Below are 17,835 nucleotides of genomic sequence, written 5' to 3' on the forward strand. Positions count from 1 at the left end.
TTTGTCTTTTAACAGGGCAAGTTTCACTGGAGTTTTTTCTTCTCTCCCGCAGATGTATGCTGAAGCTTAAGATCCATCCCCTGCCTCCTTAGGACTGAGGGACGGAAATCCCTATTTATTGACTCTTTGGACTGGCAGCTGCCTGAGTTGCGTTGGAATTCCTCCTCTCCGGAGTGAGCGAGACCTCGCCCTGATCTTTACACCTTCTCCATCGCCATGGATACGGAGTCGACCTACTCGGAATACTCCCACTACTCAGGGCACTCCAAAAAATCTCAGAGGCAAGGGTATGGGTGTTTTTGTTGTGTTGCAAGAACTCACGCGGGCGGTGGCGTGGGGGCGATGCAGATTTCTTTGCTGCTTGAGGCTTGCATTGAGGAACGCAGCAGAACCCCGAAGAGGGAACTGTGGGGGAAGATAAGCGCAGTGTGTGTGTGAAATCATGGTCGTTTTCGCACTGACCTTATTCCGGAGCGACGTCCCTCTTCACCGCGCAGCGTCTGCGCGGATTTCGCACTAATTGCTCCGCAGAACCCGGAAGAGCCGCGGCTTTTGCGTCGCAAATGTAAACTGGTGGTTTACATTTGCAACACAAAAGCCACGGCTCTTCCGGGTTCTGCGGAGCAATTAGTGCGAAATCCGCGCAGACGCTGCGCGGTGAAGAGGGACGTCGCTCCGGAATAAGGTCAGTGCGAAAACAACCCATGTCTTTTCGTCCATGTAGTCAGGACACCCAGGAGAAACCCCCTGCCTGGCATGGAAGATGCAAAATGTTTTATTTCAAAGTTGGGCATTTTTTAAAAAAACACCCAGAAACTGTCCACACAACAGGGCTTTTTTTTTTGTGGCGGGAACTCCTTTGCCTATTGGGCCACACACCCCCGATGTAGCCAATCCTCCTGGAGCTCCCAGCAGGCCCTGCACGAACAGCCTTGTAAGCTCTTGGAGGATTGGCTACTTCGGGGGGGGGGGTGGCCTACTAGGCAAAGGGGGAAGAGGAAACCCTTGGTGTGACATTTTGGCCTGCTGTAGCATCCACAGCGGCCTGACTAGCCCGATCTCATCAGAGTTTGGAAGCTAAGCCAGGCTGGCCACAGCTCGTCGGAAACCACCAAGGAAGTCTAGGACTGCTACATGGAGATAGGCAACGGCAAGCCACCTCCGCTCGTCTCTTGCCTTCCAAGTCCCAGGGTCCTGGGTGGGTCTCCATGACTCAGTCGCAACTTGATGGCACGCTGTTATTTGTTATAGCACTCCCAAATCGTACCCAGCACACAGCAACTGGGAGGAGGAAGAGCCCCAGGGGGCTACGAGAGACAGCTACCAAGTGTTGTAGAGGTAGCGGGGCGAGGGAAGCAGGGGCGGGACAGGAGATCAGGACAGTAGACCGCTGGGAGTGTGTGAAAGAGGGCAATTCGGGAGGGGACAGAGCCAAATGCCTTTTTGGGTGCAGCCAGGCTTTCAGCCGAGGTAGTGGACATCGCTTGTTACCGGCCTCCCCCCTTCCTTCCATCCCAGTGCTATTGGACCCACTGGACCTGGACAATAGGGCATGTCTGTGTGGCAGTTTGGTGTAGTGGTTAAGTGCATGGACTCTTATCTGGGAGAACCGGGTTTGATTCCCCACTCCTCCACTTGCACCTGCTGGAATGGCATTGGGTCAGCCATAGCTCTCGCAGAGTTGTCCTTGAAAGGGCAGCTGCTGTGAGAGCTCTCTCAGCCCCACCCACCTCACAGGGTGTCTGTTGTGGGGGGAGAAGATATAGGAGATTGTAAGCCGCTCTGAGTCTCTGATTCAGAGAGAAGGGCGGGGTATAAATCTGCAATTCTTCTTCTTCAGAATTGCCATTTTAGTACCTACTGTTCCTCTGTAATTTTAGATTTTATATATTTTAAATTGTTTTTTTTACGGTTGATTGTTTTTATGGTGACACCCACCCTGAGCCTGTTCTAAAAATCAAATCAAATCAAACCAAATAAAAATAAAATGTGGCTGTGGGCAGAAGGAGCTGGGGAACGGCTGGTGTCCATTCCTCTGCTCCTCCCTCTCTGCCCTGCATCCGTCTCATTGGCACCAAATGTCTCTTCCTCTTCCTGCAAAGGATCGTGGTGGCGGGGCTGGGGGGAAGGTCAAGAAGCAGTAGGGCTCCCAGCTCCCCCCCCCAGGCCATCTGTGAGGGATGGAGGGGGGTAGCGCTGCCGGATCCAGGTTCGGGAACTTATAGAGATTTGGGGATGGAGCCTGAGTAGGACAGGGCCCTCAGTGGGGTATAGTGCCAACAGCATCCACCCTCCAAAACATCCAGTTTCTGCAAGGGAACTGATCGCCGCCGTCGGGAGATGAGCTCTCATTCCGGGGGATCCCCAGGTCCCACCTGGAGGATGGCATCCCTAGCAAGGAGCCCAGCCAGAGGCGAGTTGGAGCAGGGCTGGCACAGGAAGGGGTTCCCCCTCCCCTTGCTCCAATCTAATTTCCTCCCAGAGGCCGGGGGCATTTCCTTTGGCTGATCGCTTCATTGGGACTGTCCGTCACCCCGAACCAAACTCTTGACCTTCTGAAGGCTTGCCTGGCTTTCGGCCTCCAGTCGCAAAGCTGGTGTTGCCGTCCTGCACGGCATTAGAGGAGCACTTTCCACGTCAAAGGTCGACCGCAGAAGCCAACAAAACGACGGTGCCCTTTTGGACTCTCCCCGCCCCCTCCCCACAACCTTCCCTTTCTTGATTTGTTCTTCCCTTTCAGTGTATCAGCTTTTTTCCCCTTTTGGTTGTGCAAGCCCCTCTTGCCATAAAGAGAGGGGGCTCAACTTTCATTCTTCGCTCTGCTGGAATTAAGCAGTGCTAATCCGTGGCGGGGCTTGTGGCGTTTCTCTCAGGGCTCTAGTAGAAGTTATGTTGGTTCTTGTCACACAGCAGGGGCCTAGCAGGGCCTTCGACTGGCTGCCACCACTCTGGTAGAGATCTGAACGGGAGGGCCCAGAGCATCCAACCACCCTTGTCTTCCTTATTAATAAATACCTCTGGGACGAAAGAGACATGAGAACCCAGGCAGCATAACAACAAAAGAAGTTTATTATTAGTGCTCTAAAACAATAAGGGCGTGATAAAGATTTAGTGCTTTAGTGAGTAAAAATTGGTGCAAATAAACAAAAGCCTGATGCGTTTAGCTTGGCAGTCCCTGCTCTAATACCAAACTCACCACCTCCCTTGGGTGAGGGGTCTTTGCACTTCCTGATCCAGAGAGCCATCTTTCTCTGTCTGCACCCTCTCTCGACAGGGAACCTCTCTGTCTGCAGCCTCTCCAGGAAAGAAGAACCCTGTCTGTGTTTGGCCCTTTTTATGCTCTCCTCCCAGGTCCCACCCCTCTCTGGGCTCGTTTCCCTTCAAAACCTTGCCACCCAATCAGGGGGACAAAGGGGATCCTGGGAAATGTAGGCTTCCTTTAGTAACTCAGCCACCCTGAGCCTGCTTTGGCGGGGAGGGCGGGGTATAAATAAAAATTTATTATTATTATTATTATAACTCCTAGGCAGGCTTCTCTGGAGCCTGTAGGCCTCACTAGGCCCAGGATCGTGACAGTTCCATTTCAGCCAAAGTAAAGCTGCTAAAGTTGAGATTCGTCCCCAGAGTCTTGGCAAGAGCATTACTGAGGCCACTTCCTCCCCACCCCCAATCCAGCTTCAGCGGAGACTTTTGTGGAGCTTGGAAATGAGACGCTGACATGCCGCACTGGTTTCCTCAGCACCACCAACTTCTGGCTCAGTAGGGAACTGGGTCTCTCTTCCCCTCACAAGCAGCTTGCGGGAGGTCCCACTTTGCTCACGGCAGGACAGTGGCTGCTGTTTGGCTTCTCCCTGATCACGGCGCTGTAACTTCTTAAAGATGCAGGGAAAGCCTCGTCTTTGTGAGGCAGGTGGGGCTTAGAGAGTTCTGAGAGAACCATGACTGGCCCAAGACCCCTTGGGTCTCACAGCAGCTGACAACAGCCTTCCTTTCCTCTCCTCACAACAGTCACCTTGTGAAGCAGGTGGGGCTGAGAGAGTTCTGAGAGAACTGGGGCTGGCCAAGGTCACACAGCAGGCTGCATGTGGAGGAAGAGTGGGGAAATCAAACCCAGTTCTCCAGATTACAGTCCACTGCTCTTAACCACTACACCACACCGGCTCTCATCTTTTGTCCTGTACTGTGTTTTGTGTCCAACCACAGACGCTGTGGAGTTTAGAAACGGTTTGCCCATTTTGGCCATTGGAAGGGGTTGTCTACTCAATACTGCAGTTGTCTAACCAGAATGTACTGCCCGCCATTCTTATTGGGTTGTCAGTGGAAGAAAAAAGCGGGGGAGGAGGCTTAAGGAAGTGTCAGTCCATGCCACCTCTCTGCCTTTATGAAATAAGGTCCCTCAGCAAGACAGAAGGTGTAAATTTTGCACCTGGGTCTTCTAGACCAGGGACTACCCCTGACAAGGAGGCGGATGAATCTCAAAAGCACCCCAGTGAGAAGTCCCATCCCTGACCCTCTGGCCTAGGGAGAGAGCAGGGGCCTCAGAGGAAGCATTCACAGAGATCGTAAAGGAGGATTCTTTTCTCTTGTCTTCCTCCCCCTCCCGCCCCAGACAGGCCTGTTCTTGGACTGAGTACAGACAATTTTTATTTTTATTTTATTTAAAACATTTTCATGCCACCATTCCACCTGATCGGGGTCCACAAGACAGCCCAAATAAAAACATTAAAGCAATTGAAAACGTTCAAAACTTTAAAATAACACAATAAAACCACACAACGAACTACACTAGAGGAGGGCCAATAGCCATTATTGGCTGTATGCCAAACGAAACAAGAAAGTCCTCACCCACAGTCATAACCTGACACTGATAGAAGGAGACAGACAAATCATCCTTTTTTTTGAGGGTGGGGGGGAGACCACAGTTATGGCGTCACGACTAAGAAGACCCTTCCTTGGGTTAGCACCTGTCTACCTCAGATGGCAGGAGCAGCCTCTGAGGGTAGTGATGAAGTATACGTCTCCCCAATTTTAAGACAGAAAAATACTGTGCCTCAGATATTAGAAGTCTGGGAAGTGTAATAAGCTATTTTTTTTTTTTAATTCCCTCACACCTAAAACCAGGACTCCTGTGCAGATACGTTGTCTTTAGGAAGTGTGCCAGTTGTGTGATTCTGTGGAGAAGGTGCGGTCCACGTGCTGGAATCAGTCCCCGCTCCCCAGTTCACAAAGGGCACCATTTCTTGCTTCTTCCAAGAACTGTAATCTCAATTTGTTGTTGTTGCTTGGGGGCTGTTTCCTGGTTATTGAGGAGGGACGACCTTGGCAAGGGACAAGCCTGCCTGGTAAATGTTCGGCCTGTACCATGGTAACCCCTTGACAAAAGACTCCAGGCACTACTGAAAGGGGGGCAGGGAGAGTTCATACGCTTGGAGGCCATCTGTTGCTACCACTTGTTGAACTCTGTCAGCCTGAGAAACTTGCGATCAATTTTGCTTAATTTCTGCTGCTTTATTTGTTTGACTATTGAGCTTCGTGAAACCAAACACATCTTTGCAATAGTTTGAGTCTTGGCCCTCCTAGCTCCATCTCCCTTCTCATTTGAACCTCCTCAGCAGGTTGTGTGAGGTAATTTAGCAACTGTCAGTGAGGGTAGGTGTGAGATTCCAGGTGTTGTGGCAATGGGGCGAATCCTGACACGCCAAGAATCCCTCTGACAGTCCCGTTAGTGCAAGCTGCTCTTTGACCTTATTCCTTCTCCCTAACACCCCTAGCTGTGCGGGAGCAGAAGAAGGGGAGGTAATTTTGGAGGACTTTTGGAGGATATGGTTCTTGACCTTGGGAGGGGGGTCCTTTTAGTGGTTGGTTGCTGCCTGTAGGTTGGGACACAGGAAGTTAATGAAATAGGATCCTCAGTTCTCGTTCCTTGCAGAAGGATTCCCTCAGAGCTCAGGCGGACTGTCGCATGGTACTTCTTCAGGAATCCTCTTGCACATCCGCCTGAGGAGCTGGATTACTTTGCAGCCTCCCTCTCTTGCTGGGGACCTTGAAAACAGCTTTGCATGACCCCAGGCTTCATTATGTTGGCTGAGGCCAAAAGGCTTTACCAAGCCATTTCCGGTTTCCACTGACGGCTCATTTTTGATGAAGTGTAGATGACTGATTGGTGAAACACATCTTTTCTCTCTCCTTCCCATGGCAAAGAAGCAGAGACAGGCACAAGTCGCCCCGGAGCAAAGATGGCAGCCGGTCCGAGAAGTCGGTCACCATTCAGGCACCTCCTGCAGAGCCATTATTGGGGAATGATTCTTCTCGTACAGAAGAGACTCAGGTAAGGAGTGAAGAAGAGAGGCAGATTTCTGGGCATTGGGTTTCGCTGTGTGGAGTGCCTCAAATTCTTGGCACATAGCTCTTGTGCCTTCTGATAATGGTGCTCAATATTTTAAAAATGCTAGTTACATAATATTTTTTTCCTGTTCGAAGTGTGACAACCCGATGCCAAAGCTTCAGCATCTGCTGGAATGACGAACGTTGGCATTCTTCCTCACTGCTTTCTAACCTGTCACTTTTATTGGCAAAGAGTCCAGTTGTGCCATAAAGGCCAGCAAGGTTTTTGATATTAGCTTTTGAGAGTCAAAGCTCTGATGAAAACGAGCTTTCACTCGTAACAGTCATACCATGAAAATCTTGTTGTTCTCACAGGTGCTATTTGCCTTGAATCTTGCTCTTCTACTGGTATGGCTACATCCTGATTTTATGGCAAAGGCTCACAGTGCTATTTCCTGAGGACATTGCCCGTTCTTTCACTTCTGATTCCATTGAGGTCACAGAGCACTTAAATGCGCCCAAATGCTTCACACATAAGCTCCGGTGTCCAGTTGTAATCTGAGTCACTTTCGAAATGAGATGCCAGCCGGCATGTGGGTTTGTGAGAAATGCCTTTGGCTGCGTAGCCTGGATGCTGCTTCCCCTTGCTGAAGTTCAGGCCCTCACCCACACAACTCTGCACCGTGTCATTGGAGACCTCAAAGGTTATTCTCTCTTTTCCACATGGTTTTCCTTCAGGTTATGATGATGTCAGGTGATCTTCCCTCTTGAATCTGAAAGACGCTTCATCGCCTCTCCTGTTAATCCAGATTTTTATTGCCAACAAATAGGCCTGTCAGAGAGTATTGGAAGAACTGGTGTGGCGGTCTGTCCATGTAGGGAGTGAAGACTGTTTCTTGTGGGGAAGAAGGAATTTTGTGTAGGCAGCCTTAGTAGAAAGTCTGCCAAAGATATTTCCCAGTAGGCAGCTGACTGTGTTGGTCTGAAGCAATAGAACAAAGCAATAGACAAGGGCACCTTTAAGACCAACTAAGTTTTATTCCGAATGTAAGCTTTCGTATGCTCTTAAGCAGACTTCATCAGACCAATGGGAATGGAAGCAGCAATTTGCAATATAAGTGGGCAGTGTGGAATCATGGGAACGTTTTTAGCAGATTAAAAGAATCACAAATAGGGATCTGTGTTTGTTAGTGTTAGGACAAAACGGCTGAAAAAAACACTAGAGGGTGATAAAAAGCAGACGTAGGGATGCCATAAATCTAGGTAACATTCTGGCTTTGTTAGTTTAGATAGAGGGCATAGTTACTCAAGAGGTTATAACATCCATATAGTTTGCCATAGGATGGGTTGGTATAGGCAATAAGACAAACAAATATCCCCCATTTGAGTATGTAAATACAACCCCCCCCCCAATATTCTGATACACTGTTCTAAAAGAGAAATAATATAAGTTAGCCCTTAGAAAAACAGGGTGCATTTAAGTACAATGGAAGGTGGGTTAGTATATGTAATGAGACAAACAGCCCACATCCCTCATTTGAGCATGTCAACACAAAAAAAAAACATTATTCTGATACGCTGTGCTGAAAGAGAAATACACTGGAACACTGTGGATGCACAGCTATACTCAGTGAGAGCTGGTTTAGCATCTGTAATGAGATAAAAAACCAATATCTCTATTGAGTCCTGGGGAGGTGTTTGTTCCAAGTTTCATGATAATTTGTAATTCAGCAATTTCTCTCCACTCTGTTCTTGAAGTTCCTTTGCAGTGAAACAGCTACGTTGAGGTCACCCGTTGAATGCTCAGGAAGGCTAAAGTGTTCCCCAACAGGTTTCCTGGTTCTGTAATTCCCGATGTCAGATTTGTGTCCATTTATCCTTTGGCGGAGGGTTTGTCCTGTTTGCCCTATGTAGAGAAGATATTGTCTGCGTAGGTGCCCTCTTACACATGAACACACCTCTTCAGGAGTCAAGAAAGTCAGTCTAACAAGTATGGTTGTGTATGGAAGGGGTTGTTAAGGAACTGAGTCAGACGGCCCGAGGCTGTTTGTTTACATGACTGCATTCCAAAGGGCATTAAACTTCCAGCAGCAAATGCGTCTAATGGATACCTTCATTCCAGATCTTCTTAGTCAGAGACTATGCTCCTCAGGCAGAGGGACTGCTGGGAAAGCAGGCAGCGAACCGACCATTGCTTCCCCTCTGAGGGATACATCTGTGAGTTAAGATTAAGGAATGGCGGACTCTAATCTGGAGAAATGGGCTTGATTCCTCGCTGCTCCTCCACATGAAGCCTGCTGGGTGACTGCTGGGTGTGGGGAGAGGAAGGGAATGCGATTGTCAAACCCTTTGAGGCTCCTTAAGGTAGAGAAATGCAGGGTATAAAAACCTTCACTTCTTAGAGAACTTCTGCTAACAGCTCCTGGCAACCGTCACAGAGGAAGAAAGAGACTTGCGCACGACACATCATTTCCATGGGCTTTCTATGAGGCAAAAATGCTTTCCCTTTGAGGTAACTATCGGTTACACCCAGTTTACTGATGAGAGACGCCTACTTCTGCTGACAGTATAACCCTGGGCAAGTCTGTGACTCAGACCCAAGCCTGAGGCCTTCTCCAGTAAATTACACCCAGTGCTCAGATCCAGCGCACACAGTGTAGTGTATGTGTGTGTGTGTGTGGGGGGGGTGCATCTGGTGCCTCAGCACATTCTGGGAAACAGTGGCTGGCTTTCATGTCTCCCAGAGAGAGTTGAAAGAGATGATCATTTTTCCACAAATGGTCAGTTTCCTGTCCGTTCTGTTGTACCTGAAGTAGCTTTCATCTGCTGGGGCTTTGACATCATTTGGTACCAAAGAGAGAGACAGACATTTCTGGCTGAATCCTCGCCGGGAAATTTCCCACAGGTCCAACCAGTCTTACAGATCTTCTCCCTTGGTCGTTGGTACATGTCTGCCTGAACGGTTGTGTTTTTATGGGGCTGTTTGCTGCCTTTGTTTTCATTACCCATAATTATTACAGATGACTAATGGTAGCACTCTGGGTAAAGATCTCCTTGGTGTTATCTTTTATTGTGTGATAGAAATTCTGTCATGGGGCGGGGGGGGGGGCAGACGCAGAATGAGCCTTAACACTGCCTAATAAGTTGTGAGTTGTGCAAGACCGTAGGTGGAAAAGCAGTTTTCCGAGAGCCCATTTCCTTACTTCATGAATGCGAAACTTTTTTGAAAGTATGCAGGAGAATGTGCTTCGTTCCACAAATTCACCTTTGGAGTTCGGTTTAGCAAGAGAATATCAAGCTGAGCTGATTTTCGAATGGCGCGTTTTCTGATTATTAGATCCCTACACTTTTTAGTCTTAATCATATGCGATTTGTACTTTCTCCTTGAGCTGGACACGCTTTTTTGTCAGCTGCTTCCTCATGCTGCTGCTGACAGATTTGCTCTGCAGCCCCTAGAAAGACTCTAGTGGATGTCTAGCCTCGTGAAGCTGTTTTTGACTCAGACAAGTTACTGGCCAGGCTTGCTCAGTACTGGCTATTCTGACTAGTAGCAGGTCTCTGGCCCCAGGGATGCCTCTTAAGAATGTAGGATGAAGCAGTGGTCCATCTAGTCCAGCATCCTGTTTCCTGCAGTAGGCAATCAGATCCATGTAAACAAAACCCAGAAACAGCCAAGGCATTCACCAGTAGCCAGTGGAATTCAGTGGTTTATCATGTTGCCCATAGGCCAGGCTCCCCTTGCAGCGACAGAAGCTGCGTGTCAGACGTGTAACTTAGTTCTAGTAATGTAACTGGTAGAGTGTAGCTATTTGACATGACTGACTCCCATGTTGTATTCTGCTATGCTGTGTTCCTGCTTATATTAACCGTGAGAACAGCAACATGTAGTGTTCCCCAAGGCAATCCCTAACCGCAAGGAGAGAAATTTCACACTAGGCCTGAAAGCCATCTGGGCCTTTGAAGTTAGCATATTCAAGGTAACCGGTGGGTAGCTTCCTGGGAGGAAAGATAAGGAGGCATGGGAAGCGCCGACTGTCTCCAAGGGTGTGAGAATGCTGTATTGTTTCCCCTCTTTGAAATGTACAAAACGGCAAGGCTCAGCCCGGCCTGATATCAAACTCAACTTGCTGCTTTGCTAGACTGTTTGTTCTCAAATAAATGGATTCATTTTGCAATATTATGATCCGTCTCTGTTTGAAGTTCCACGTCTTGACACTGCGCACCAGAAAGACAGTTCCTGCTGCATTTGACTCTCTCTGGTGTCTTCTCGGAGGACACCCGTCATCTTGTTTCCCTGCATGGAGGCGCCTGGGCTCTGTGAACAAACGGCAGTCCCGTAGACGATCCAGAGTTTGTGCAACACACTGCCGCTCCAACAGACCCTAGCCGCGTGGCAGAATAAGTTAGAGTCTCTTGTTAAAAATCAACAGTTTATAAATATTGGATTAATTACGTTCCGGTGAATTCAGGAGAGTAGCCGCGTCGGCCCGAAGCGATAGAAACAAAGTTTGAGTCCGGTGGCACCTTTCAGACCAACAAAGTTTAATTCTGGGCACGCACACGAAAGCTCACACCCACAATTAAACTTCTGTCGGTCTTAACGGCGCCACTGGACTTCAGCTTTATTCTGGTGTTTTGTGATGTCCAAAGAACTGGATAAGTACGTATTTTTCGGACTATAAGGCGCTCCGGACCATAGGACGCAGCTTCCTCCTGGGGGGGGCGATCCGCTGCCTCCGCCTCCGATCCCAGCGCTTCCCCCGCGCCTGCCTGCCTGGCTCCAGCTTCTTCCAGCAAGCGCTGGGATCGCTCCAAGCTGCCCCCACCGCAAACCCAGCGCTTCGCGAGCGCCGGCTGTGGAGGGGGCAGCGTGCTTCCTCCGTGCCTGCCTGCCTGGCTCCAGCTCTGATGCTTAAAGCAAGCGCTGGGATCGGAGGGCAGAGGGAGCGATCCTGGCACTTGCTGTAAGCGTCAGAGCTGGAGCCAGGCAGACAGGCACGGAGGAAGCACGCTGCCCTCTCCGCAGCCAGCACTCGCGAAGCGCTGGGTTTGCAGTGGGGGCAGCGTGGAGCAATCCCAGCGCTTGCTGGAAGAAGCTGGAGACAGGCAGGCAGGCGCGGGGGAAGCGCTGGGATCAGAGGCGGAGGCAACAGATCCCCCCCCCGAGGAAGGTACCTTCGCTCCATAAGACGCACACACTTTCCGCCCCCACTTTTTTTGGGTGAAAAAGTGCATCTTATGGTCCAAAAAATACGGTAAATTGTCTGGAGATTCTGAAAACAAGAAAAAAAACATTTTCGTCCTTTCCTTTTTTTCCAGAAAAAAAACTGGAAACATTAAAAAGTAATGTTTTAATGTTTTATCTATCGTATTTTATTGTTACAGTAATTGTTTTAAAACAACCCAGAGAGTGTTGGCTGTGGGGGGCGGAAATGAAATTAACGAAGACAGTGCTGGCGGTGGAAGTTGAAACATAAGCAGCACTTGTGCAACCCACATTTATTTTACTGCTTCCAGAACATGAAATGTATCCCCTCCCACAAGCTTGTATTTTCTGTCTGAAGAGACTTGGGGAGTGCAGTAGGGAAACGGCAAAAAAGAAAAGGGAGAAGGGCTGCAAATAGCCTATTTGTTAAAGAGTAAAAAAGTTCAGTGAAACAGCTAGGCAGAAAGAGGGAAGGTGACCGGCAAAGAGGGATGGTGAGCAGAGTGGTGCAAAGATCTTGGAGGAGGAGGATATCTGGCGATTCTGCTTGGAGGCAGGAAGAGAATCAAAGCAGCAGAATAAGTGGGATTTACCTCCCAAAATTGTTATTTTTAAAATGTACCTTCGGTTGACCATCCAGGGTTTCTGCCACGCATGGTGAATTAAACGGAGGACAGTTTAAGTGCCTGCAGTATGCCTGGAATAGATGTGCATTTTCTGGCACATCTGTTGTTATTAATGTACGTTGGCATATCATAGTTGAAGAATGGTCCATTAGACATCCAGTCTAATGCAAATTGTGCCTAATGTCGGGGGTGACCGAGAGAGGATTCACAGCTTCTAATCCCCCGTGCTGGATGCTGCAGGGATCAACTGGGAGTGCTGGAAGAAGTCTTTTGAGGTTAAAGTAGTTTCCTTCCTGAAGAGCCATCTGTACTGGCGGGTAGCGCAGCTAGTGATGGTCCCTGCTGGTTTGTTAGACCCCGTGTTCCCCAGCATGGGGCCTGTGCTTTGCAGGTGCCTGTGAAGAGTTTTCAGAAAGTTCCTGAAGCTCTTGCCCAGCATGGCTTGTGAAAGGCCATCAGAGAGCCGAATGGCTATGCAGATCAAAATAATGTCGGTTCAGGTGGCAGCTGCCACCACATCGTTGGTTTTAATTCTCTCTCTCGCTCCTCTTTCCGGTGTATTTTTAACATTCCTCTTCTTGTCCCCTGCCCTTGGACTTCTTCCTCTGGGTGTATGCGTGTGTGGCTCCACCTCCTCTGGCAGCCATTTTGTGGCTGCACGCACCAACCGACCTCTAAATTCCAGAGGTGCCCACAGGCGCAAAGAAGTTGGGGACCTCTTTTGCAGATGGAAGAGCACCCGTATGTCTGAGCTGCAGGAGAATACACGTGCACACACTCAGAAGGCTTTTTTGAGCAGGAACACAGTTCTGACTGGCTTGGCATCAGGGGTGTGGCCTAATACGCAAATGAGTCCCTTTTCCTACAAAAAAGCCCTGTGTGAAAGAATGGTGATATCAGGGGGTGTGGTCTAATGTGCAAATGGGTTCTATCACGTTTAGCAGGTCATAAGTGGTTTGTTGACGTGCCGCCAACAGTTGCAGTGATAAAAAATTCTCTCCCCTTCAAGAAGAGAAGTTTGGTGCAGGACCGGCCCTCCCACTAGGCAAACTAGGCTGTCGTCTAGGGCGCCAAGAGGTGGGGGGCGGTAAATTGGGCTCTCGCCCCCCTTCTAGTGCCCCAGGCAAGTGCTTAGCTTGCCCCCCTCCCCGCTGCTGCCGCTGCTAGCCCTTTCTGGGCCGCCGGCACGGCATCCCACCCCCTGTCCCAAGGCACTCTGGTGCGGCGTCCCACCCCCCCTGCTGCGGCTTCCCATCCCCCTGCCCCCCGAGGCGCTCGCCTGCCCAGCGCTGCTAAAAGCGGCGGTGCTCCGCTCACTCCCTTCTCCCTGCTCGCCGGTTAAAAGTAAGCTTAGCCGGCGAGCAGCTCACGCCTGCGCGTTTTGTCTCATAACAAAACATGCAGGCGCGAGCTGCTCGCCAGCTAAGCTTACTATTAGCCAGCGAGCAGGGGGAAGGGAGCGAGTGAGCGGAGCACCGCCGCTTTTAATGGCGGTGGGCAGGTGAGCAGAGTGCCGGGGGGGGGACACCACGTGGGGGGACGGGGAGGAGGCGTGGAGCCGCAGGGGGGAGCCGTGGGGGGCGCTTGGGGGGAGGGGAGCGCCAGGCAGCAAGTCTGCCTAAGGCTCCCCAGGGCATCGGGCCAGCCCTGGTTTGGTGTAGTGGTTAAGAGCGTGGACTCTGATCAGGGAGAACCAGGTTTGATTCCCTATTCTGCCACATGCAGCTGTCTGGGGGACCTTGGGTCGGTCACAGTTTTTGGAAGAGCAACTCTCTCAAGAGCGGTTTCTCGCAGAGCTTTCTCGGCTTCACCTACCTCACGGGGTGTCCGTTTTGGGGAAAGGAAGGGAAGGCGATTGTAAGCCGCTCAGCGATTCCCAGTGAAGGGCTGGGTAGAAATCCAATCTCTGCTTCTTCTTCAGGACGACAACTGGGGTGAGACGACGACGGCCATCACGGGTACCTCAGAGCACAGCATCTCCCAGGAGGACATTGCCAGACTCGGCAAGGATTTGGAGGACAGCGTTGGGGTGGACTGCAGCCGCTACTTCATTTTCACAGCCGCCGCCGTCCTCGGGCTTCTGGTCTTCCTCACGCCCGTCGCCTTCATTCTGCTCCCGCAAATCCTGTGGAGGAACGAGCTGCAGGCCTGCGGCACTGCCTGTGAGGGGCTCTTTATCTCTGTGGCTTTCAAACTCCTCATCCTTTTGATCGGGACGTGGGCCCTCTTTTTCCGCCAGCCCAAGGCCCACCTCCCGAGACTGTTCGTGTTCCGCAGCCTCCTATTGGTCCTCATATTTCTGCTGGTCTTCTCTTATTGGCTTTTTTACGGTGTCCGCATTTTGGATTCCAAGGACCTCGATTATCAGGGAATAGTCCAGTTTGCCGTCTCGCTGGTGGATTCTCTTCTTTTTGTGCATTATCTCGCTATTGTCGTGCTGGAGATGAGGCAGCTGCAACCAATGTTCACCGTCAAGGTGGTACGATCGACCGACGGAGAATCGCGCTATTATAGTTTGGGACGCATAAGGTAGGTCAAAGGTCTGAAGGTCTCTGGGGAAGTCTGGCAAGGGGGAGCCGTAATGCCTGTTCTCTTTGCGGCGCTTTGAAAACTGTGCTTTTTGTGTTAAAAATACGATGCAAAATTTTAATACGCAGCTGATCCAAAAACAACAGAACTGGAGACAACACTATAATCCAAAGTGTTCAACCACTTCACCAGTGTGTTAGGACACCACCATTCATTTGGTTTAAAAGGGTCCCTTTAATTTGTGGCAAACATTAGTTCGGAGAGCCAGTTTGGTGTAGTGGTTAAGTGTGCGGACTCTTATCTGGGAGAGCCGGGTTTGATTCCCCACTCCTCCACTTGCACCTGCTAGCATGGCCTTGGGTCAGCCATAGCTCTGGCAGAGGTTGTCCTTGAAAGGGCAGACTCTTATCTGGGAGAACCAGGTTTGATTCCCCACTCCTCCACTTGCAGCTGCTGGAATGGCCTTGGGTCAACCATAGCTCTGGCAGAGGTTGTCCTTGAAAGGGCAGACTCTTATCTGGGAGAACCAGGTTTGATTCCCCCCTCCTCCACTGGCACCTGGTGGAATGGCCTTGGGTCAGCCATAGCTCTGGCAGAGGTTGTCCTTGAAAGGGCAGCTGCTATGAGAGCCCTCTCCAGCCCCACCCACCTCACAGGGTGTCTGTTGTGGGGGAGGAAGGGAAAGGAGATTGTGAGCTCTGAGACTCTTCGGAGTGAAGGGCGGGATATAAATCCAATATCCTCATCTACCTCACAGGGTGTCTGTTGTGGGGGAGGAAGGGAAAGGAGATTGTGAGCCATCTGAGACTCTTTGGAGTGGAGGGCGGGATATAAATCCAATATCTTCATCTACCTCACAGGGTGTCTGTTGTGGGGGAGGAAGGTAAAGGAGATTGTGAGCCGCTCTGAGACTCTTCGGAGTGGAGGGCGGGATATAAATCCAAGATCATCATCATCTTCTTCTTTCCAGATGGGTACAAACCTGTGTAGTATTTCTTACCTTTAAACAAGGTGTGTTTGTCTGCTGTCACATCGTTGCAGACTTATAGTGCCTTGTAGGGTAGGGGTGTCGAAGTCATTCGTTATGAGGGCCGAATCTGCCATAAATGAGACCTTGTAAGGCCGGGCCATGTCAGGTTGGGCTGAACCATATTGAGCTGGGCCATGTTGGGCCAGGCCATGTGTGTACCTATTTAAGATTAGATAGCAGAGATAAACTTTATGAAGGACACAGATAAACACAATTTTAAAAAATTTAAACCTGCTTAAAACGTCAGTACGCATTGGTCTTAAAGGTGCTTTCTTGATATTTCTCCCCTGGGGTCCAGGAAACTGGGCAAAGGAAGCTGTGACTCTTTTCTTCCTTCCCCAAGGGACAGGAGAGGGCGGAGTCTCAGCCAATAGAAGGGGGATAGGCTCGGCGCAGTAGCTCTGCTGTGCAATTGAGAAAGCCTGGCAAAAAAAGGTCTGCCTTCCCCCCTTCCTCCTCAAGGGAGGAGCCTCAGCCAATGGAGAAAATAGAGGTTTTGCTCTGTATCTCCAGTGTGATTGAGCAAGCCTTGCAAAGCAAGCTCTGCCTTCCCCCCTTCCTCCCCAATAGAGGAGCCTCAGCCAATGGAGAAAATATAGGTTTTGCTCTGTATCTCCAGTGTGATTGAGCAAGCCTGGCAAAACAAGCTCTGCCTTCCCCCCTTCCTCCCCAAGGGAGGAGCCTCAGCCAATGGAGAAAATAGAGGTTTTGCTCTGTATCTCCAGTGTGATTGAGCAAGACTGGCAAAACAAGCTCTGCCTTCCCCCCTTCCTCCCCAAGGGAGGAGCCTCAGCCAATGGAGAAAGTAGAGGTTTTGCTCTGTATCTCCAGTGTGATTGAGCAAGCCTTGCAAAGCAAGCTGTTATGCAGAAGGAAGAGAGAGGGAGAGGGAAGCAGATGGCAGCCAGTTGCTCAGGGGCTTGATAGGAGCCCTCCGGGGGCCTGATTCGGCCCCTGGGCTGCATGTGTGACGCCCCTGTTGTAGGGTTTTTAAGGCAAGAGATGTGCAGAGGTTGTTCGGCGTTGCTTGTTGCTGTGTGGTGACCCTGGGCTTCTTGGTGGTCTCCTATCCAGGGCCAACCCTGCTTCGCTCAGAGGAGATTGGGCTGGCTTGGGCCATCCTGGGCGTGGCTTAAGCAAGATAAAGGTTAAAAAACGGTAAAGGAGTCCCCCGTGCAAGCACCAGTTATTTCCGACTCTAGGGTGACGTCGCATCATGACGTTTTCACGGCAGACTTTTTACGGGGTGGTTTGCCAATGCCTTCCCCAGTCATCTACGCTTTCCCCCCAGCAAGCTGGGTACTCATTTTACTGACCTCGGAAGGGTAGAAGGCTGAGTCAACCTTGAGCCGGCTACTTGAATCCAGCTTCCGCTGGGATCGAACTCAGGTCGTGAGCAGAGCTTGGGACTGCAGTACTGCAGCTTTACCACTCTGCGCCATGGGGCTACTTTAAGCAAGACACCTGTCTATAATTTGTTTTTCTTTAAGCTTAGAGATGACAAAAATCTTCAGTGTTTCTTTTTGAACAGCTTCAGGAAGCAAAGCTTACAAGCATCTGGATGGATGAATTTCCTTTTTAAAATCCTGGGTTTTGTCATGAAGTTGTCTAAGCTCTCAGATTGTGGGCTGGGATGCAAGAGTGGCCAGATGCTTGTCTGACAGCTGGCCCAAACAGAGCAGGTAAAACTTGGTGATCTGAAGAGGGAGATTTCAACAGCACATTTGGGCTTGTCTCCCGACAACATATAGAGCCCCGTGGCGCAGAGTGGTAAAGCTGCAGTACTGCAGTCGGAGCCCTCTGCTCACGACCTGAGTTCGATTCCAGCAGAAGCCGGTTCAGGTATTCAGCTCGAGGTTGACTCAGCCTTCCATCCTACCGAGGTCAGTAAGAGGAGTACTCAGCTTGCTGTGTGTGTGTGGGGGGGGAGTGTAATGACCGGGGAAGGCAATGGCAAACCACCGCATAAAAAGGTCTGCCTTGAAAACGTTGTGGAAGTAGTGTCACCCCAGAGTCGGAAACGACTTGTGCTTGCACAGGGGACCTTTCCTTTCCTTTTCCTTCCCTACAACAAGTGAATCATGAAGACAGCCTGGAGATCAACAGCACCATATGTTTAT

General features: G+C 50.2%; 1 protein-coding gene across 2 annotated transcripts in view; it reads left to right on the top strand.

Moving 5' to 3' along the window:
• Positions 1-205: 205 nt before the first annotated feature.
• VANGL1 (VANGL planar cell polarity protein 1) overlaps positions 206-17,835 on the top strand; it is a 69,094-nt gene continuing 51,464 nt past the window's right edge. Inside the window, exons 1-3 of one of the 2 annotated variants that reach the window (XM_060236789.1) lie at positions 206-287; positions 6,208-6,328; positions 14,078-14,685. In XM_060236789.1, the coding sequence (XP_060092772.1) occupies positions 217-287; positions 6,208-6,328; positions 14,078-14,685 (800 nt within the window). In that variant the 5' untranslated portion in view covers positions 206-216. Of the gene's footprint in view, positions 288-6,201; positions 6,329-14,077; positions 14,686-17,835 lie in introns of both variants that reach the window. The other variant, XM_060236788.1, reaches the window with a different exon arrangement.

Source organism: Heteronotia binoei, chromosome 4, assembly GCF_032191835.1.
Source record: "Heteronotia binoei isolate CCM8104 ecotype False Entrance Well chromosome 4, APGP_CSIRO_Hbin_v1, whole genome shotgun sequence".
In the NCBI taxonomy this organism is placed as follows: domain Eukaryota; kingdom Metazoa; phylum Chordata; class Lepidosauria; order Squamata; family Gekkonidae; genus Heteronotia; species Heteronotia binoei.